The sequence below is a fragment of the Corapipo altera genome, unplaced genomic scaffold, assembly GCF_003945725.1.
Source record: "Corapipo altera isolate COAL_440 unplaced genomic scaffold, ASM394572v1 0, whole genome shotgun sequence".
NCBI lineage: Eukaryota > Metazoa > Chordata > Aves > Passeriformes > Pipridae > Corapipo > Corapipo altera.
The window spans coordinates 13,203,930-13,226,105 of record NW_020884872.1 but is presented as its reverse complement, the minus strand read 5'-3'; the positions used below and the strand labels follow the sequence as shown (position 1 = coordinate 13,226,105).

General features: G+C 41.2%; 1 protein-coding gene across 3 annotated transcripts; it reads left to right on the top strand.

Moving 5' to 3' along the window:
- The first annotated feature begins 13,792 nt into the window (after window positions 1-13,792).
- Window positions 13,793-21,649, top strand: PRDX4 (peroxiredoxin 4). 3 transcript variants are annotated; one of them, XM_027643174.1, is made up of 8 exons: window positions 13,793-14,037; window positions 15,755-15,872; window positions 16,839-16,955; window positions 17,491-17,613; window positions 18,259-18,389; window positions 19,944-19,978; window positions 21,163-21,209; window positions 21,526-21,643. In XM_027643174.1, the coding sequence occupies exons 1-8, from the start codon at window positions 13,815-13,817 to the stop codon at window positions 21,527-21,529; spliced, it is 798 nt and encodes a 265-aa protein (XP_027498975.1). In that variant the 5' UTR covers window positions 13,793-13,814; the 3' UTR covers window positions 21,530-21,643. The 3 variants fall into 3 exon arrangements, with proteins under 3 accessions (XP_027498975.1, XP_027498983.1, XP_027498965.1); XM_027643182.1 differs by having other exon boundaries at window positions 21,163-21,220; window positions 21,526-21,620; XM_027643164.1 differs by lacking the exon at window positions 21,163-21,209 and having other exon boundaries at window positions 21,526-21,649.
- Window positions 21,650-22,176: the final 527 nt, after the last annotated feature.

Below are 22,176 nucleotides of genomic sequence, written 5' to 3'. Positions count from 1 at the left end.
TCTCCCTTTAACATCTGTAAAGCATTTCTTATTTAACAATTCCAGCTAATTAAATAATCAGAGAAGCATATGTCTATGGAGAATCAGAGAAGTATATGCCTATGTAGACTGTTCAGTCCCAGGCACAAGTGTGAGAATGTGTTTTTTTCTTCTAATTAGTATTGAAGCTAAATTCCTCCTTAACTCTTTATCTTACTGCTTATTTGAATTTCTCAGAAGCATTCATTTTGACTCTAAGAAACACTATGATTCAAATACTTGCAGCTTTGCTGATGTTCAGATTAGATCTCCTTATGGAGCAAAGCGTTCCCCAGGACAGCACTGCTCAGCAGGGCACAGGGCTCGATATTTGTCTGAATCAATCCAGACCATTTCAGGGTCACTTTTAGCAAAGGAAAGCCTGCCTGTTAAGACCAGATAAGAGTGAGGTCATTGATTTATTTTTTCCTCATTATCTGGCAAGGTTTCAGTTGAAGCCTAAAGTCATTATCTCTGTGGAAATACAAACATAAGTTGGTCCCTTGAAGCAAGTTAATTTAGTTTGAAAACAGTTAGGGAGTTACCTTCTGAATTCAATTAGCTAATAACTCCTGATGGGTAAAGGTCACAGAAGAGCAAGGCACCATGCTGGTTTAAGTTAAATGCAATTCCAGGCAATATCAGAGCAGCACTTTTCCCCTTCTTACTGAATCATGGCTGCAGCTTCTGGGCCCCATTTCCAAATTCTCCATCAACATGAGAGAGAAATTTATGCCAGAAGGGATCACCTTCAGGGATGAAAACAGCAGCAGTACCTTTGAGCCACAGCTCCTTCAATATCTTCCCTTTATACAAGAAGGAAATCATCAGGGGAAGACCTTGCCCCTTTCAATCAAACTGAAAAAAGCCCCTCTACTCACCTACATTAATCAGAAAAATGTGTACATTAAAATCCAAATCCCTCTCTGCAGCAAGGTTGCAGCCAAATGCAGGATTAACTCGCTTTTCTCCCAGATGTAGAGATGTTTCTTACAAGGACTGATGCTGTAGGAAAGCCTGTGTTTCTGCAGAAGAAATGACACCTCTGGATCACTCATGGGCCACCATCTGCAGACACTGTTTCAGGCTGGGCCGGGAAAATATTTCCAGCTTAACATCCAAGTTAGAAAATAATACTATGATAGAAACACTGACAGGCTTGATCACAGTATAATAACTGTTGGTATTACTATAATAGAGGGGAAGTAAATGGTGGAAGGGCGGCACATTGCAATTGTTCTCTCAAGGAAACACCAGGCTCTGAACTGCCCTGGTCAATCATGATCTACAAGCAGCTCCCTCTTAGAGAAACGATTTTTCATTTTACAATGTGAAAGCAAATTTTGTGCCAGTATTACCTCAGGTCATTAGCTGTATTGTAATTCTTTTGTTTTTCCAAACTGATTTCCCCCTTAATTTGATTTTGAGCACCTGATTAAATTTACCCTCCCCGAAGAAACAGACATTCAATTTAACTCCAGATCAACATTCTCCTTTTACCAAAATACAGTTCTCATGGCTGCACTTCTAGCTTGAGAGTAATTTTGTCACTGTTTTAAAGTGGCATTCTCTAACCAATGGCAATATGTTGGCTCGCTCCTGCACATCCATGTTTTACACAAGCTCAAAAAGCAGAACAATAAACTAAACAATGCAAAAGGTACTTTTCAGAGAACTACAAATCATTGAATTACAGGAAAGCCCAGTGTAGCACTGGTATTTATTTTACTTACTCATCCCACAAGGAATGAAATTGAGTACCCAATTGCATGGGTGTCACTTTGGTTCATTAATGTAGTCCTCAGGGCTCTCACTTTCTCAGGTGGTTGGATCAATGCAACCTTCTGGATATATTCTCTTTCATGACTCTGAGTGGACATCCAGGCTAGGTCTAAATTATTGAAGCAGTGATCAAACCTTGAGATCCTGACTGATTCCTCATAAAAACATTATGCAGAAGAATTATATTGGATCAGATCAAAGGTCCAGTTTGTCCAGTATCCCACCACTGATAGAAGCCAGCAGCAAATACCAAAGGAAACAATTTTAAAAAGGGGTAACCATGTAGTCATATTCTCCACTCTCCCCTCCCTGCATCCAGCAGCTGCCATGCAGGCATCTCCTCAGGCAGGAATGTCATCCTGCTTCCTAATAGTCCCTGATAGATTTTCTTTTTCCATTAATTCCTCTGACTGGTTTTGAGCCCGTCTAACCTCTTGACACCCAGCAGATACTGTAAGACTGATTCCAGTTCAATTGCACACCACAAAGACCAAGTTGTTTGCTGTTGCTTGCTTAAGCCACCACCTGGTAATTCCACCTGATGTCCCTTGTTCTTGTTCTGGGAGAAACGCAAATAATCATTCGCTACTTATTTTCTCCATGCCACTCATGATTTTAAACACCGCTATCACATGCCTTTCCACATTCTCTTTTCCAATCTAAAGAGTCTATTTAATCAATCTCAATTCAGAAGCCATTCTGTTTGTGAAAACATTTGTCAGGTTTCTCTGTCCCTTTCAAGCACTGTTATACCTTTTCTTAGACGTGGAGACCAGAACAGCGCCCAGTAATCAAGAGGTGAATGCAGAGCAAAATAATTATTTTGTTTTCTATGTCTTCCCTAGCAATTTCTGACAATCCATTTTCTTTTGATCATTGCTCTGCCCTCAGCCAACATTTCTTAGAATTACTGACAGCTAATCTGAGCTCTCTTCCCTGAGTCATAATAGGTTGTTTAAAGCCCATCTTCAGCATCGTACAGTCAGGTCTATTTTTCCCCGTGTGCATTATCTTGGCCCAAACGCAGGCTGCTACTTTGCTGCAACGCCACTCGATATCATGAGATTCTGCCACGTTTTTAAAAGCAGATTATTTTTTTCCTACCCCGAGTAATTCAGTTAAAGAAATATCCAGCACCATTTAGGATATTTTCCAGACCACTTATGAATATGCCAGACATCACGGAACTCAGTGCAGATCCCTGTGGGATTCCACTTGTTATCTCCCGCTGAAATACCTGACTGTTTATTTCTACTCCTCACATCAGTTCCAGGAGGGATCTTTCCTTTCATCCTGCTCCTGTTTTGCTTCTTTAGGATCTTCTGACTGAGGAGCTTATCAAAAGCTTTAGGAAAATCTGAGCACTCCGTACCAACCAAATCAGCCTAATCCACACACATGTCAGCGCTTCAGACAAACAGCAGCGGATTTCTCTCAGACACAATTTCTCTTGACAAAAGCCACATTGACACGTTTCCAAAGTCCTTTTTAAATACTGGCATCAAATTGCTATTTTCCGTTTCTGTGGTACAGTAGATCTGGGGGGAAGAGATGCAGGAGTTCCTGTTCTGCTACTGGAAGTTGGCTGAATCAGTGTATGCTGTGATTGCAACGACCAAAGTCCCTCCAGCCCTAACCATGCAAACAAGACCCCACTTGCCCTTGTGAATGATGCCAAGCACTTCTTTTTCTCCCAGGGATTCCCTGTTCAGTGGCTTCAACAAGCAGTCACTTGTGCTGCTTACAGCAGCAGTCTCCCTCCCCATCGTGACACTTTCTCTTCTAAAACTCCTATTTTTTTTTCCCTGAAGCTGCTTGGTTCTCTGGATTGCTTCCACTCATTTAATGCCCTAAACACGCCCACAGAATAACCTTCCTCTCAGTAGCCAGACCCTTCCTGCAGCCACACTGTACCTTCCTTGTGAACTCAGGCCCTTCTAGAGGGAATCTGTTCTCACAGGGTGAGGCCCCTGCCTTTGTCTCCCACCTTCAGCCATACCTGATGAACATTACATGATAGAACTGTCTTTTAAGAAGGTTTAACAAAACTCTAATTTAAATTTCATGTGGGCTGCCCAGTGAGGAAAATTTTGAACCCACACAACTACACTGGTGCTTCCTCTCATGATCACAGATGAATCATCTTAGTGTTATGGCTACTCATCTAAAGCCTGAGACATCAATTAAATTAATGAGTGACAGAGTTCTTCTGATAACATCCAGCTATTTGTCAAGAGATCTGTTAGTTGTTTCAAATTATTGTAGTTATTCCAGCTAAAATTTAACTATGCAAACACACTTGGTTCTTTCTAATTTTACCTATTTTCATGTTAATGGGCTCATTCTTATCCCATTATTTTCAGATTTTTTCATTCAATGCCTCAAAAAATGTGCACATTTCAGCAGCAACCTACCTTTTCAGAATATGTCACAAGTTCTTAGAGCTATACACATACAATCAGTAAAATATCCACCAGTATCTTGGGCACTGCTTTGCATGTATGAGGTGCTATCTGTAAAAGAATTCAATCAGAAAATTCATTACAAAATGTGAGAAATGGCCCAGAACCTTCTGTCTAGTGTATGCTGAAGTTTATGAAGTGGTGTAAAGAGAAAATTGTTTCCAGAAGGCATCAGATAAGATAGCAAAGATAAAGACTTCCAAACAAGAAATTGGAAAACAGACCACACAGTGATGCCCAAAAATATACCATTATAATTCCAGATGCCAGTGCTCTAGTTAACAGGTAGATCTGTGTTCACTCATGTGAAGCGAGACAGTGGATTAAAAATGTTCCTGTCTCTGAAAAGAGATATTATGAAGAATGTATAGTAATGGAGTATTCTCAACTGAAGAGGTAAAACCTCTCAGTGGATGAAAAATAATTCATTTAATTTTTTTCACTGACACACTTATGTGTCTGTGTGCGTACATGTACATACAGAGGCCATATGTGTTCACAGAGCATTTTAAAAACGCTTGTCTTGACCTTCTCAGTCTTTTTAAAGGTGAAACGGGTAAGATGGCACTACTTTCCTATTGTGAAATACCCTCAGATTTTTCATATCATATGAAAAGTCTTTTGAGCAGGACCATTTATGTCACTGGGGTTACAATAAGTACCACCAGGCAGTAACTGGTATCATTTACTGCAAAATTTAGTGTACAAAAAAATCTCCCCACACAGCAGTCCAGAAGCCAGAAGGACACATATAATGAATATTTCAGTACTTAGCACTCAAAAAGAAAGGAAAACCCAGAAGCGTTAGATCCCAAATGCAACCCCATTAGGACAATCCGTGCATAGAAACAGTTTGAATGAACGCTTTCCAACTAATTCAAACCTAATAACCATAGCAATATTTCCAGCTCTGCATGCTTCACTAAATGTTTCATTTTTTCCATTAGCATTCATTTCATATAATATTTTAGCAATATTTGTGTCTTTTGATGCATTGCTGATGCCCAGACTCAGTTCAGCTTCCCCAAGTCTTTATTCCATGCTATTTTTCTCAGGTGCCTGAGTCAACATTTCAGACATGATATTCCTCCAAACACAAGCCTGGTCCAGCTGTTTTGAGGTATTTAACCAGGCCAGAAGAGTATACTGGGCAGAGTGGAAGCAGATTAATGCCAGACTCTTCCTGGTGACATCTTTAATTGCCTTTTCTCCAACTGGATTCTGAAAAAAGCCCTGACCCTGCTCCATCTCTCAGCTGCCTGCTGAGGAAGGGAGGGTGGAAGGAGCTGCTGGCCTCTCCCTCAGTCAGCCCATGGCAGGACAAGCCTGCAGGCACAGCAGAGGCTGAGTGGCTGCATGGACACTGTACACTCTGCCCTTACACACACCATGTGTAAGAACCAAGACCAAATCTGGCCCACAGCAAAAGGGTCCTCCATGCTCTTCTGCATTCAGCCACACAGTTCCTCAGGAACAGTGTGGCTGGGTACAGTTCCTCAGGAACATTACAATATTTGCTTGTTTCCCCAAAGTCTCCTCTTCAAATGTCTCACAATTACAAGGAAACTCATCTTTCATTTAAAACAAACAACAGTTTGGGGCCTCCATGGAAACCCAGACATGGGAACCCTACCTGCACATAAGAAATCTGACAGGTTCAAAGATCTCCAAGCCTATTACCATTACTTCTTTCCATCTTCCAACCTTTTAGCATCTGGGTTTTGCAACACTGCACAAAAGCTCAAGGCATAGGGCTTGTCATTTCTTTCTTCTGGGCTCGGGACCGCTACCTGGCAGTGGGAGTGAGGAAACGGAGACATCTCGGCTGGTCTGCTGAGAAGCAATCACTGCTGCCCAGGAAAGCTCACGCTGCTCCGCTGTGGGAGCACTGCTGTCACCAACAGCAGGCTTCACACCTGAAATGGTCAGGCTAAAAGCAAAATCTTCACAGCTTCCAAAAAACCGCCAGCCTTTGTAACTACAGACAGGCAAAACTCAACGCTTCCTTTGAATGGGGGCAGAAGGATTTAGTGTGTTTACTGACCAGGCTACATGTTCTGTCATCTGGAGCCTTCTGCTTGCTCTTTATTTGCAATATTTCAAAGAAACCCCTTGCTGAGGAAGCACATACTGATGACAGTCTTTTCCCTCCCTCCCACAGTAACAACCCAGCAGTGGCTCTCCCGCAATTATCAAAAGAGCCCAGGAGCACTGAGATGGGAACGTGAATGCATTGAAGCATGAAGCAGTTTATAATTGTCTACTGACCCTTAACAAATAATTTGGTCAATGTAAACAGCAGTTAACTATGGTGACCTATTCAAGTATGTTCAGGCATCAGGCACAGCAAGCAGGTGATTCTCAAGGTATGCTGCCACTGCCTGGGGAGGAGCTGAGCTCGTGCCACAGCCAAGCCTTTCAGTATCAATGCCAACTTGCCACAACAGTTTCTTGCTCTATCCACGGTTTTCTGGTGAGAAAACTGACACGAAGTGTAATAAAAATGAAATAAATATGGGTAATAAAAATGAAATAACCACAGAGATTATGTCAAGTATTTTTAATGAGGTATTTTTAAAACTAATCATTTCTTGTTAAATCCTAAGAGGTTCCAGTCTGTTGGCAACGTGGCTGCAGACTTACCAGGAGAAAAAGCATCGTGTCAGCCCTCTGCAAAATGGCAGCAAACAACCTTGAAGTCTGCTTTCCTACAGGATGATCAGGAGATATGGAATCTGACTTTTCCGTTTGTTTGGGGTTTTTTAAATGCTGTTTGTTTCACTTCCATCAAAAATACCATCTGGCAGAAATCTTATCTCAGAAATCAACACGCAGGTCTAAGAGAGGAACTCAGTGCCACGAACCATTCTGTGTTATCAGCTTTCTTAACTAGCAACCTCAGCCAACTTTTCACAGCAACTATTTCAAAGCGTAGGCCTGAGGAATAATTCCTTGTAAGAGCCAGCTGTGTAGAAGGTCAACACATTATTTTATATATCTCAGCAATACTTACCATCTTCAAAATCTTGGAAAGTTTTAAATTCTTTTTTAACATAGGAGGAATTACTCACACACAGTGAGTGAGAGAGATGATACAAATTTTGACAAGACAGTTGCAGTTCTGGAGCATTCTGGAAATACCCACTCCCATGCCTGGGGACAGGCTTTGGGTCATGACTCAAACTGAACGGGGAGCACCCCTCAGCATCAATGGGAACTGTGCTCACGTATAACTGCTATTTTATTTTCAGATTGCACAATGGTGTGAACCAACCCATTCCCTTTCTCACCACTTTAGACTCCATACTGAAGAAAACAGGCCAGTATTCTGGTTTTCACTCTTGAATTGTGATTTAAGTGAGTAAGTTGCACACCATGCTCTCTTTTAGGCTTCAAGAGCAGCAGATACAAGAAAGCTGCACCAAACTGTAGCAAGTATCAGTATCTTCTCAATATTTTCATCCATTTTTTGTAATGGTGAATGAGATTGTAGGGTACAAATATATAAATGCTTTGCACAAAGGCAGTATACTTCAAGTGTACTACCTTTAACACACATAGTATTTTGAAATCCTATGGTTTAACTTAGGAATTTGTAAACTTGCAAACTTTTCCAAACTTCTAAGAATTATGCTTTTCTTGGGGAAAAGTAAGCATGCAGTAATAAATAAAATTCCTAGCTATATACCATGGGCTTTTTTCTTTCCTTTAATTGTGAGAAAACAACAGCACTCCATTTCAAGTTTAGTTGTGGTAGATAAAATACTGACTCTTGCACAGAGGTATGGCTTCTCAAGGCCACTTGGAAAGTTGACAAACCAAAGCAGAGAAAGACCTTTGACTTAAACAGGGGTTATTTTAGTATTGACCTAAATTAATGAACAGTTTACTACTCAACTTACATGCTAAATTAGATTATTGGACTTAACTGAAGGAAACTTAAGACATATACCTATGGTCTAGGGAACACAAATGTTGGATCTATTTCACTTCCAATGAATAAAAAACTTTGATTTGCAAGAAAACCTCCACAACCTTGCATTAGACCAATCAGACAAGCTGAAATAATTGAATCTCTGAAACATTTGCAAAACTGAATTGGAAGGGGTGAGGATGTTACCATAAAAAAAGGTAAAGACTTCATTTATTTTCAGCAATTCTAAGTGGAGCATGAAGATTTCTGAAGCAGCAGAGACGAAAAAAGGTCTGTGCACTCAACTTAGTTAAAGTAGAGATGATAGCTTTCTGGACTGCTACTTAAACTCCCAGAAAACTGTGTCTAACCAGTAAAATAGGAAGCAGAAATAAAAATCCAATATTGATTTCAGTACTCCATAATGGCCAGGTTAAAACTTATTTTCTGCTACAAATTTCCACCTCTTTCATCACAAATTTTATGGATGTTTTTTCTTATTTTTTCCTCCTTTTTAAGAGACTACTGTAGTATCTCCATCATATTCACTCCAAAAGGCACAATAGAGTAAACATTTTACTGAAAAATTGTGTGAGCATGATTGTCATAATGTGTTCACACGAACAGGGGTTGTTTATGAGGATTGAATATAGATTTCTACTTACATTTCCTACACCTGTGAACCTTGTATTTTAGAGAAGAAAATGCCATATCCTCAGATTTTAGGAAATTTCAGACACGTGGAGAATACATTACTTCAATTTTTTTAATTAGTATAACAAGCACCTTACTGCCATCTAGTGAGCAATGTAAAAGCAACTAACATATCAAGGTACATGAATATTTTTCACCAAAAGCCATTTTTTTCTTTCATAAGTCCAAACAGAAAACAAAGGCAAATTTAGGTATGTAACACTGCCAGAAAATAGATACTATAAAAAGCTTTGCAAGATAATACTGAAGAGGGGAAGGCAGTCCAGCACAAGGAGGCAAGTTGGAAATTTTTTAAGATCACATCATCCCACTATCCTGGGAATGCAGCCTTCTCTCCTCCACAGATCTTGATGGGATCACCCACTCTTCAGACAGCAGGGTATATTTACTTGACAACAGCTATATATTCCATTTTCGGTTGCTGCCCAAATGCAAGGCAGGTAGCACACCTGTGAGCTTGAGCAAGGCTTTAGTGACTACCCACAGAAGAGGCATACCCAGGCATCACCAATAAACATCAGCACCATGTCTGTGTTCTGGTTTGAGAGAACATGAAATTGAGTTGCCACAGGGCTTCTTTCTATCCATGAGGTTCAGGCACCTGCAAGGGCAGGACACAGCTCTGCTTTTTGTCTGAGCAGAGGTGACAAATTTTCCACCTTTTCCCAAAGGCTGACTGAGCTCAAGACTTGGACCAGAGTTTGCTAGTCTAAGTTCAGACCTGAGAAGGCAGAACCACAGGTGGGACCCCAAGGGCAGGAGCCTGTGAATCCCTTTGAATGTCACTGAGGAAGATCACTACACTTGGCACAGTGGGGTTACTACTCTGTGGGTAAAGGTCTCTCTTGGTCTGCAACACCAGACAAAGCTAGATGGGTTATTTTGGATAGCAGGCTTCTAGCTGTGATGGTCTCAGGGCACATCATCAGCATGCTGCCAAGGGTAGGTCCAGATGTCCAGCATTGGTTTTCTGGTGCAATACCTCAACTGTCCTTCACAGTTAACTGACTTGTAGAGGACAGCATATGTCTAATAGGTGGTGTTCAGAGCTGACTTTCTCTGTCCTCACAACTGCCCAAAAAATGTGCTAATGCACAGAGACATTTTGGACATTTTCTTTAAATACATGCCTGTTAAAGGAATTAAAAAATGGGACAGAGCATAACCACACTTGAACACGGCCCCCTGCCCCAGGTGATAGGCAAAGGAAAACTGATGGAGCCTTGCAAGGACTACATGATTTATCAAGTCAAGAAAGTGGTTTCACAATGTTTGTTTATATTCACAAACTCATAGATTCTGTCAGCATTTACAGAAGCAGAAGAAAGCTTGGAACAGGAGGTGCTTTAGAAACCACACTCCTGCATCACCCAGTGGCTAGCAGTGTCAACCACTCTTTTTTACCATGCTCAGTCAAACACACCAGTAATGTGCTCTGTTCTGTTCCTATCACACAGGCCCTGTATTGTTTCTGACACCAATGCCACAAGAAACAGAGCCAGCTGGAGGAGGAAGGGAAGAAATGAAGCAGAACTTTTCTATGGCAGGTGTGTTTGTAGAGGAAAAACATGAATTCATCTCCAAACGCTAGCACATTCCCCAAAGGTAGGTTACAGGAATAATTATATCTATGCTACCTCTACTCTACAAAGTGGTAGATTTTACAAAGTCTGTATTTATCTTTACTCAGCCTTACTGCTTCCACCAGCTGACATTAGCAGCAATCAGACGTCAGGATGAGGTTCTTGTCAAAGCAAATGGCACCACTCAGCGCTCTCAGCCTTTGCAGTCGGTGCACACACAGCTGACCCCACCAGTCTAGCCTTAGCAAAAGCCAAAGAGAAGACTTCCATAACTGGTAATTTTAATTATGGTCATTCTGATCCAATTCTGCTTACAAAAGAGATGCTTTCTCCAGCAAAGTTTCTTATGCTATAGATTTTCTGTCATGCATGACAAGCAATGCAATACATTTGTTAAAATGTCCCTGTAAACCATGAGGATAAAACCAACTGCTAGTTTCACCAGCACAGTCTTGAACATCTGTTCCAGGAAACAGTGACAGATATCGTTACAATATACTACACTATTTTTTCCAAGATACTGTTATATTAGGTCATTTAAATTATAATGAGGTGTTTTATTACTACAAGCAAAAACAGACAAAACCTCCATAACCATTTCTAAACTGCTTTAGTGGCGTAAACCACTGCTTACATTGCCACCACAGCAATGACACCCTGCCACTATCAAGCCCTTTGCCAAACTGACCCATCCTTGTGGGCCTGGATATGGCATGACATGCAGGAACAGAGCCTGTAGCACAGGGGAGGAAAGGAAGGATTTAAGAGATTTCCCTTTGTTCATGGTAAGCCCTACTGACTTCAGAAGAGCTGTACAGCAGGATGAAGGTAGCCCAGTGTCCTTCTTATCACACTTTAACAGCATCACTTAATTTTGTCAATTTAAACACCAAAATCAGCATTCAGTTCAAGTATTTCATCACTGGGTAAAGAAAGCAGGCTGCCTGTCTTCTCCATTTAGACACTGAAGAGTGATATATATTTGGATTTCATCTTGGATTTCATTTATGAAATTTTTCATTTTTTAATCACTTGCAGAAGTCTTGAGAGTACAGCAGCAGCCAGAAAGTCTTTCTTGTTGCTCTTTTGAACTCTGTTCCATGTCTATATATACTTAATTCCATATGAACTTCAAATTAGAGCTATTAAACTAACATTACATTCTGCAGATAAAACCCATTTTTGTCCTTCAGGATTTTCTCTGCTCACAAGAGGACTGCTTTTTTCTATTTTTACTGCATTGATTTCACTTGTTTTCTTTCTCATTTATAGGTATTTCTGAATATCTTTTGAATGAGGGATGTTAACATTATGCAGAGTGCCTACTTCAGAACTGCTCATTTTTTTCAGCTTCACTGTGTGACTACTTTTCAAATCACTGCCATTTCCTATGGCTCAAAACAGCAGCACGAAGAGCAGGGACAACCAATTTAACTTCCTCTGTGAACTCACAGAGGCCATGACTGTCACTTTTCTTACAAGCAGTGAGATTGAGGAAAGCTTGATATTAAATTCAGTGCTACTAGAGTTGGATCGTGTAAGACAGTCATCTATCAACACATTTTAGCAAGCTTAAATGTAAAGCTTGTCTCAGTCTGAAATCAGTGGGAGTACAAAGATTGTTGAAGTGCTGTTTCCCACCACAGCCAGAGTGCTCAACATGAGCAAATGGTTTTTGTTCATCCTCCTTTTAATGACATGCCCTTGGTTGGGGGGTAGGGAAGAGGGGGGAGTCAAACGGCAGCATTGAAAAGAATAGGTTTTATCCTGCTTCCAAAATTTTGGGAGGTGTAATCAGAGAATGGCCACCATCAACTCTGTGTGAAAAAAACAAGACAAGGGGATCTCATGTGCCATCAAGTCCATTGTGCCTGTAGGCAGACATTTACTTTTTTTTTTTTGCAATTTCACACATGCTGATCAAGCCTGATAACTATGCAGGTATTTTGCTCCTATAATTGTCAGAGGGTTGTTCCAGAGCCCTACCTTTCTCCAGCTCAGTAATCTTGAATCCCTTCAGGTGGGCAAATATGCCCAAGGAAGGTTATTATTGTGACAGTAAGAATATGAATGGCATGATCCCTAACTTGCCAGAACTTAAGTTCCTAGACTGGAACTTAAAGGAAAATATTACAAGAGATGGTAAAGAAAAGGAGCACCTTCTGGATAGAAGTCAGAGCTTTGGGAGCAAGGAACAATAAAATCACAGGTTAAGAAGCGCAAGCATGCCCACAAGATCATGTTTCTCCCACTTCTGTAAATTTAATTTTGTGAAAAATCTTAGATATTTTTATATCCCTCTTTTCAGATAAGAATGGATTCTTTTGCAGGAAACCAGAAAAATAGCAGGATTTGTTCAAGACACAACATATAATGATAGGTGCCTCACTAATCCCTTTCTTCTTTTATAGAGCTTGTATTCATCAAAAATGGCCCAGAGCATTTCCTTTTGCCTCTGCTCTTTATGTGCTTGTTCTGTATCATTTAAAAAAAAAAAAAAAAAAAAAAAAGAGAGAGAGAGAGAAATTGTACTGCTCATTCTGGCACAGGCACCATACCACACATACATACCTACATACATACCATACCAACCTGATCTAGTTGAAAATGACCCTGCCATTGCAAGGCTGTTGGTAGATTACCTTTAAAGGTCCCTTCCAACCCAAACCATTTGATGACTGTGAATTGAGGCACTCAGTATTTCATTTCTGTGTAACCACACTCCTAACACAGCCACCACGTGCGCCACGTGGAGTTCATGGGTGAGTTGCTGCCCAGCTGGCAGCAGTTCAACTCACAGCAAGTACCCTTTCCACATTTTGTGTGTTCATGAGGCCACAACGTACAAGCTGTATTTGGCATAGATGGGTACGACCACGAGTGATGCCGTGCCCACAGAACCCACGGTGCCACAGATAAGAGAGATGATACCAGGCAGGAAGCCTCTGATATCGATAGTTTCCTTCTGCAATCTCACGCACCGGACCGTGTGTGCGCGCTCTCCACACACACGTGTGGTGTTGTTTCCTCTCTTTCTCTGCACACCCAGGCCCAGGAGCGGCTGAGCCGACCCCGGGGGTGGCTGTGCCGTGTCAGGGGGTGGCTGTGCCAGGAGGGGCTGGCTGAGCCGAGCCCGGGAGTGGCCGTGCCGGGTCAGGGGGAGGCCGTGCCCGATCAGGAGGTGGCGCTGCCCCGGCCCCTCTTCCCCCCCCGCCCGCGGTCCCTCAGCGCGGGGGCCCGGCGGTGCTGCGGGCCCGAGTGCGGGCGGGCCGGCCAAGCCCCTCCCCGGCGGCGCCACCGCCCCTCGCCGCCCCTCGCGGACGTGCAGTCGTTCGGCGGGACATGGAAGCGGGCGGCGGGGCCGGGGCTCGGAGCCGTGCGCGGCTTCTGCTGCTGCTGGCGGCGGCGGCGGCGCTGGGAGGCGAAGCGGGGGCGGAGAAGCCGCGCCCGGCGCGGCAGCGCGGGGACGAGCAGTGCCATTACTACGCGGGAGGGCAGGTGTACCCCGGGGAGGCGGCCCGGCTGCCCGTGTCCGACCACTCGCTGCACCTCAGCCAGGCCAAGAGTAGGTGCCGGGCGGGGACGGGGCCGCCGGGGGCGCGGGTGTGGCGGGGCCAGGCGGGGGATGTGCCCGCAGTGCGCTGCGGGAGCGGCGGCGGCAGCGCCACGTCAGGCGGAGCCCCGAGCGCTCCCCGGCCCTTCCCTTCCCGCGGCCCCGCTGCGGCCTCCGGGAGGGGAGCGAGGGAGGGAGGGAGGAAGGTGAGCTCCCGTCTCTCCCCCAGCCCCTTCCAGGCCTGCATTAACATCGTGGGCACTTGGCTGCGAGTTTGGCGTTTCGCGGGCGTCCGGCGAGGCCCGTGCTCCCCGGAATGGCGAAGGGGTTAAGGGAAGCGCTTTGAGCAGTGCACAGAATTGTTTTGTGCTCTCGGTGCGATGGGAAACGCTGAACGGGCACCTCGTGCCTGTGCTCGCTCTCTTGTGATTTAAAGCCTTTGTGGCAGACCTGGGTGCAAAGACCTTAAATCGCGTCGCAGTGAGATGTTCAGGGGGCACCTGCTTTCCAAAAATCCCGTTCTGCAGAACAGAGAATAGAGAAATCGCACAGAAATTATCTTCACTGTGAGAATTTAGAGCTTGAAAATACTTTTCTGAGCCAGGCTTTAAGTTCTGTTTTAAATGTTTGCAAGCAGATGCTACCAAAAAAAAAAAAAAAAAAAAAAAAAAAAAAAAGAAATCAGCCAAGATACTCATAATTAATGCTGTGTGGGTTTTCCTCCCTTTGCAATGTAAATTATTACAGACAGGCATTTATAACTGTAAAAACAATCACCTTAATATAGGAAGAGATAAAGATAAAAAGTATTAAATTTCTTTTCCTTCTCCCTCCTAATCTGGAGGTCTTTGTTATACATCCTCATTGACCATATTTTACAGTGTGGATTGGTTGTCCTAAAAGGAGAGCCATCCAGGTAATAATTAAGATTCCATATGTTTTTCTCAGAAGCATTTGCCTAATTTCATGGAGCTGCATGTCAGTGTCCGTGATACACAAGTGTATTCAGATGACCTTGTACCTCCAGCATACCCTATCCTTGGAATTCACATGGCTATGAAAATAGTACCTGGCAGATTAATTTTTAATATTTTAAATTCGAGGTTAGTCCCTTTTGATAGGAATAGTAAATATATATCATGCATTTTAATTGGATTTTTTTAACACAGCTATCTTCAAGTTACAATTTGCTTAGGATTTGTAATTTAATAAATATACACCACATTTTTAGGCATTTGTCTCCAGACACGTTGTAGCATTTTTTGTGGACTTGAATTTCAAATAGTTTTCCATGGCTGAAAACTAACAGTATGGATTTGAACCATCTTATGCTTCTGGTTCACAACAGCCATTCATAACAAAATAGTGGGGATACCCAAAATATTAATCGGCTTCCCCTTCAGTCTAGCAGCTGTTCTGCCTTGAGCTGGTGGTGCACACATGGTTTGTTCAGTGTGCCCAGATAAGGTTTGTGTGGCCTTGATTATCAGTGATTCACAGGGCTCATGTATAAGCACAAGTTGGTCAAATTATTTACTTTCCATGTGTATTAAAACCTACATTTCTTCATGATTTTGTATCGCTGATTAGAGCAGCAAAGCGGCTTCACTCTGTAACTTGTGCGGGAGGTTGTTTTTCAAGCAAAAGGAAGAACAGCTGTCCTTGGACAGCTTGGTTTGAACATGGGCTTCATATTCCGACTTTTAATTCAATGTTCTTTGCATTTCAGTCTCCAAACCAGCACCGTACTGGGAGGGAACAGCAGTCATCAATGGAGAGTTTAAAGAGTTGAAATTAACAGATTATGAAGGAAAATACCTTGTCTTCTTCTTCTATCCTCTTGACTTGTAAGTAAGACCACAATAGACATACCAAGACTGAGTGCAGCTACACTTGATTCATAATGCATTAATTTTTTTCTTTTTTTGAGGTCTTGTATTTTTGTTTGGTAAGAATTTGGGAGAGAAGAAAGGAGTGACAGAAGAAAATATATTCTTTGCATTTGTGTTTTCATCATGCATTGGTAAAATTGTAACACAATCTTTGTCCTAATAAGCGTGTCCACTAATTTGTTTCTCCACAAAAAAAAGCCAACTTTGTATAACCCATTCAGGCAACTTCTGTGTTCTGTTTGATGTTGTAAATCACTGCTGCAAATAGAAGGCAGCACCCCATCTATATTTTCTAGAGTGTATGTAGTGGTGGCATTTTTCCTTTAAGCTCATCCCATAACAACTATTAACCTCCTTTATTAGAATGCAGTAAATTTACTGATTGAGTGAAAACATCTCTGCTTTCTGAGAGACAATCTCATTCTTTTCCACAAAATGAAGGGGACAGAGATACTTAACTACTTTAATATTATAATATCATTAGCTTCAAAGCCCTATAAATTGTAATATTTACCACTTTATTTCTTCTGTAGTCCAAAAAGTTGAAGACAAATTAATTAAAATTTGCAGACATGCACGGTAACAACAAATTATAGTATCACCCTCTGAAAAATTGGCTTATTTTACTTAAATTCAGCCACTTAATATTCATAAAGTCTAAAAGAAAGTAACTAAAAAACTCTGAATTCAGATTGTAGGATAACTGTAGATTTATAATCTTCAGTAATAAACCATTTGTAACTAAGCCAGAGTCTGAGGGTGGAAGATTTGTCAGGCAACATTTTAGTTAAACACCTGAAGAAGCAAGGAAATTAAGCAAAAACTGAAATAATTTATGATAAATCCATCGTTTTAAGTTAAGCAAAGAACTTACTGGATGTTTTATGAAATTTTGACTTTATCTTGTCTTAAATTTTCTAGTACGTTTGTCTGTCCAACTGAGATAATCGCCTTCAGCGACAGAATTGAAGAATTCAGAGCAATAAATACCGAAGTAGTAGCATGTTCTGTGGACTCAAAGTTCACTCACTTAGCATGGTATGTACCTTACTTTTCCTTTCACTAAAAATTATTCATGGATCCATCTTATGCAACAATGGTCCCCAGATTTTTAGCCTGTGTAAGTGTATCATAATGTATGAAAGCGTGATGCTGTTGACACAAATGTTTAAAATAAAAATATTTAACCCTAGTGTGTGAAACTGCCTTTATCTTTGAAGTTGTTTAATTCGTATTACTTGAAATACATGATGTCTCAGGTCAAAAAATAATACAAATACAAAAAAAAAAGAGAATGCAAGTATCTGTAAATGTTTCACACTGTCCCAATTTGTGAGCACGGTGGCATAAAGCAAATGCAACTGACAAGAAAGATGTGGCCAAAACCTGCAAAAGATCTGCTGAACATTTTGCTCAAACTGTAAATAGTGTTCATCTCCTTTGTATGCAGAACAAAAAAATGTCGCCTGCACTAAATCCTTCTGTCTGCACTGTTCTGGTTTGTGACTTCTGGCTTTGTGTAGGGAATGTAAACCTTTACGAGAAATACATCTGTATCTCATTTCTTTCAAAGGATTAATACTCCTCGAAAACAAGGAGGACTTGGACCGATGAAGATTCCCCTTCTTTCAGATTTGACACATCAGATTTCAAAGGATTATGGAGTGTATCTGGAAGATCAAGGACATACACTTAGGTATTTGACTTGGTTACAGTTCTCTTGGGTTTTTGCTGGGGTAGTACTTACTGCTTTATTTTGAAATTTGAAATTTATTTGAAATTTTTTTTTGAGATCAGACTTTACTTGGAGATTCATGCCAAGAGACAAAATAAATGTAGAAGAACACAAAAAAGTCATAATGAGTCAGAACACGGGTCAAGGTTAATATCCTGTTTAACAGCAGTCATCAGCAGATACCTAGGGCAGGGCAAATATGCAGGATTCCACAGAACTGCAGTTGCTCAGGGATCTCCCATGTCCAAGTGGAGTCAAAACTAAGGTTACCTCATAGCCTCAAGAGATACATCTTTCATAAAACGGAATAGTTGCTTTTGGGATCCCTGTAATTCCATAGCATCTGCTGCATCCCCTGGCAGGGCCTGTCAAAGCTTATTTTATGTTCTGCAGAGAAGTATCCTTTTCTGTTTTTAACTTACCCTCAGCTCAGGTCATCTGATATCCAGGTAAAGAATAGTATGTTACCAGTATTCTGAAGCAGTGGGTATTGTATGGTGTTTGCAAAGATCAAATTCCTCCCATCCAGCAGACATAAAATAGTGCGTAAACCCAACACTATAATTAATTCTCTTTCCTAACATGCACACATTTTTTTTTTCACAGAGGCCTTTTCATTATTGACAATAAGAGAATCCTTCGACAGATCACAATGAATGACCTTCCTGTTGGAAGATCAGTGGATGAAACACTTCGTTTGGTACAAGCATTCCAGTACACAGACAAACATGGAGAAGGTGCTCTTTTAAATGTTGTCACATTGAAGGTAGCTTTACTTAGACTGGAAGCTGTGTTTGTAGCTTTTTGCAGGAAAGTGACTGGTGTCATGCCGTGACTGAAGTGCTTTGATTGCCCTCCTACAGGGTCCTGGGGTTCCAGTACCTCCTTAAGTTGTTTCTGGAATAGTAATTCACATTTTGCTTCACATCCATGAGAATGCAGAGCATAAAGCATTCCTTAGTCTGAATTAAGGCATTATGTACCATGTGTCAAAAGCAAAAATTTGTACAAAATGTGAGGCTGTGAAGAAGCAGGCCCAATATTCCAGTACATTTTTGCATACTAAAATAGTTGAGATGCAGGCCATCCTTGTGCTGTGCCATTCACTGAGGACCTGTGACGAGTAACCGAGTGTGTTTCATGTCACGATACATGGGAATACTGTGGAAGTTACAGTGCATTAGTTGTGTTTTCTTTACAAGGGCTATGTGACCATCTTCCCCTGACAAAGAAGCTTTCACTGGCTTCAGATTATTACTTTGTCTCAAGACTTCATGTTCCTCCAGTTCAAGCACAACGTGAACTTTTCACATTTCTTTAAATAATGTGTTTAAATAAACACATTCATTTATTGGAAGATTTGTTTAAATATGAATACACATGTTCAGCAGCTTGACTTCCAATTCAACTCAATTTAACTGAGAATTTGAAAGTACCTTTATGTGAAGGTGCAAATCATTATTATGCTTTGCTGTACAGATCTGAAAAGATAAATGCTGGTGCTTAGGCTACACACATTTGACTAAGGAAGTTTACCCTCATTTAGCTACAAAACCATCTTACAGAATATTGATCTGCAGTGTGTTTCCAGAGTACCACATTTTTTCCAGCTTTTGCATGAATGCTGGGAGGAGACTCTCTAGATGCCTTATTGGCTTCTTTGCACAGAATGGGAAAAACAGTTCTTCACAATTCCTAATTGCATTGGTGGCATTTTGTCTGTCAGAATGCCTTAAAGCAGTGTAAAATGGCATAACTCATTGGGCTGAAGCCTCAGGGGGAGAGCTCTGAACAGGTAAGAGCTTCACTCCAGAACGTGCAGCTGTACAGGTGGTCATGGGGCCCCCAGCCACACTGTGTGGTAAACTTGTGCTACAACCCCTTTAGGCCTAAGCAAGGCTCCAAACAAAATCTCTTGTGGAATCTTTGAGCTGATCTCTTTGCTTAAAAAATTTCCCTAGTTCTGGTTTTAAAGAAAGAAAGGTAGGCCTCTGTAGTCATGTGAATTTTATTAAGAAACTTATTTCTACTAGAATAGGTGTTCATTCTCAGGTACTGCTTTGCCAGTACTTTGTCTAGAAGGCCAGAAGAATTAAACCAAGGCATAGTTATCCATCCAGAGATCCACAGTTCTCGGGGGGGGGGGGGTGTCATTGCACATTTTATAGTTTCAGATATTTACGTGTGACACTTGTGTGGTGTTTTACTTCAAGGTCAGAAAGAAAATATTAAGTGCACAAAAGCCAGCATGTGCAAAAATACTTTGGCTAACTTTGTCCTTTTTTTTCCAGTTTGCCCTGCTGGTTGGAAACCTGGCAGTGAAACAGTAAGTCACTGTTTATATTTACATGCATTTACTGCTAACAAACACTCGGTTATTATTTCCCATAGAGCCAAATCCAAAATCTTTGCAACCTTCAATGAGAAGGTATGAGTAATCTCACATTATTACAGTGACAGCTTTTGGATTACTATTGATTTCATGGAGATCTCATTTCCCTCACACTAGACATGTTCCAGTTGTTTCAAATTCCCAGTGTGTGAGCAAAATTCTCTTGATCAGCAAAGAGTTCGTGATCAAGAACTTTTTTTCCTGTTAACAATGTGATGAGGGGAAGTTGGAAACTCTTGAGGTTTTTCTATCTCCTTGATTATTTGTCCATATAAATTCCTGGTGCTGTTGGTTCTTATTGCAGATCCTAGGCACTACCCAAAAAAAGAAAGATACAAGTTCCCAGGCTGCTGTAGTATCTGCCAGAGCCAGCGTGCCACTGCCAGTGCTCCAGCAGAGAGCACTCCTTTGCTGTGCAGTTGGTCTTCCTCTGTTATTCCTCGCCTCCATGTGACTGCAGGCACAGGAGCCAGCGTTCAGATAAACACCCATTGAACTTGTTTGTGTTCTCTGGCCTGGAGCAGCCTCAGCAGAATAATGAAACTTTCACTAGAGGTCTGAGCTGCCTAGTTGGGATGAGATCACTGTCATGTATTTGAGCATGTGGCTTCCTTCTGAACCAAATGCTGATGACAGAGCATTGTTGTTTAAGAGCTGTCTCAGCAAAAAGCAGGTCCCAGCAGCCTCTAAGCAGAGTTAGTGAGCATTGTACTTGAAAGTAAAAAACAGTGGAATGTTAAACCATGTTTCTTCACTGGATGTGAAAACTTCCCAGGATGACTGGAGGCTAGGAGTCAATTTTTTCAAGCTAACAGAGGAGTGTTGTAGTGGGGGAAGCTGGATATTAAGACTGTAAAATGAAAAGAGAGCTGGCTGACCTAACATTCATATTTTGGCACCAAAAACTTCTGCCCTCCATAACTAGAATCATCTAAATAACATGACATTAACATGTTTTCTAAAAAACAGTCTTACAGTGCTGAGATTAACAGCTCCAATACTGCCAGTTTAAAAATCTCCTCTGTGCAAAAGTTGCAGATAATTTAAATAGCAGAGTAGTTCAAAAAGCCTTTCTCAAAGATGTAGTCATGCTTTCTAAATGTGTTTGATTTAATTAGATTAAACCAGAGGAAGCCATGAGAGTGTGGTGGCCAAGGGAAGACCTGTAAGTAAATTGTAAGACTCCGGATTACAGACATTAGTTTATTAAAATATCTTGCTTTTGGGGCAAGCTGTCAAAATTCTTCCTTTGGTAGGCTGCACTCTCTCTCATGCCTCAATTAGTTAAATCTCTCTGCTACTGCCGTGAAGTACCCTTAGAGATCAACAGTAATCTAGTACCAAGTCAACTGATAAATTATTCAGTGCTGCTAGTGAGTTGGCCATAGTATCTTACTATGAAATACTGTGCTGTTTTGGCTTTATAGTTTGCTGTGTTTTCATGGCTTTTGACTAACATTGTCCTTTTCTTTCTTGCACAGATAATTCCAGATCCAGCTGGAAAACTGAAGTATTTTGATAAACTAAACTGAGGCTTGCTTCTGTTGAATTACATAGGTCACATTCAACTTGATTTTTGCCAATAAAATTTCATTAATTTTGGTACTTTTGTGAGTTTGTCTAATATGTAACTGCTGTAAAACATTAAAGACCTCATTGTTTAAACAGAAGTCTAACCTGTGTAAAGCACAGGTACCTCATTAGTTATCAGAGAATATTCTTATGAACTACATGTTTTTCCTTTAAGTCTTGTTTAGATGCTCAGTCTTCCCCAGATTTTCTTATTTTAGCAGCTTGGGCTTAGGTTCATGGCTTTTTGGTATTACTAGATTACTTCCACAAAACTCTTTTGTTTGGTCACATTCTAGGAGCTACAGCTAGAAAAGAGCCATTTGGTTATGGTACATTAGTCTGTAGTCCAGAGGCAATAGGAACTAACCAAAAAGCCAGAAATAAGTGACAGTTGCTGAATTAAATTTCCAGTCCATCTGAAGCTGGAAAACATTTTTAAACTACTAAAAATATCCCCTATGCTACATAAATCAGTATGACTGCTCTGAAGAAAATACAGCTATGCCAGTTCATGTGATTCAAGAGCTGAACCAGTGAATTTTCCACGCTTGAATTTGTAG

Excerpts from the sequence above, each read along its gene's own strand:
- PRDX4 (XM_027643164.1), top strand. The coding sequence starts at position 13,815 with ATGGAAGCGGGCGGCGGGGCCGGGGCTCGGAGCCGTGCGCGGCTTCTG. Across the intron at positions 14,038-15,754 it reads GCACCTCAGCCAGGCCAAGA|TCTCCAAACCAGCACCGTAC; the intron begins GTAGGTGCCGGG and ends TTTGCATTTCAG. Across the intron at positions 16,956-17,490 it reads AAGTTCACTCACTTAGCATG|GATTAATACTCCTCGAAAAC; the intron begins GTATGTACCTTA and ends TTTCTTTCAAAG.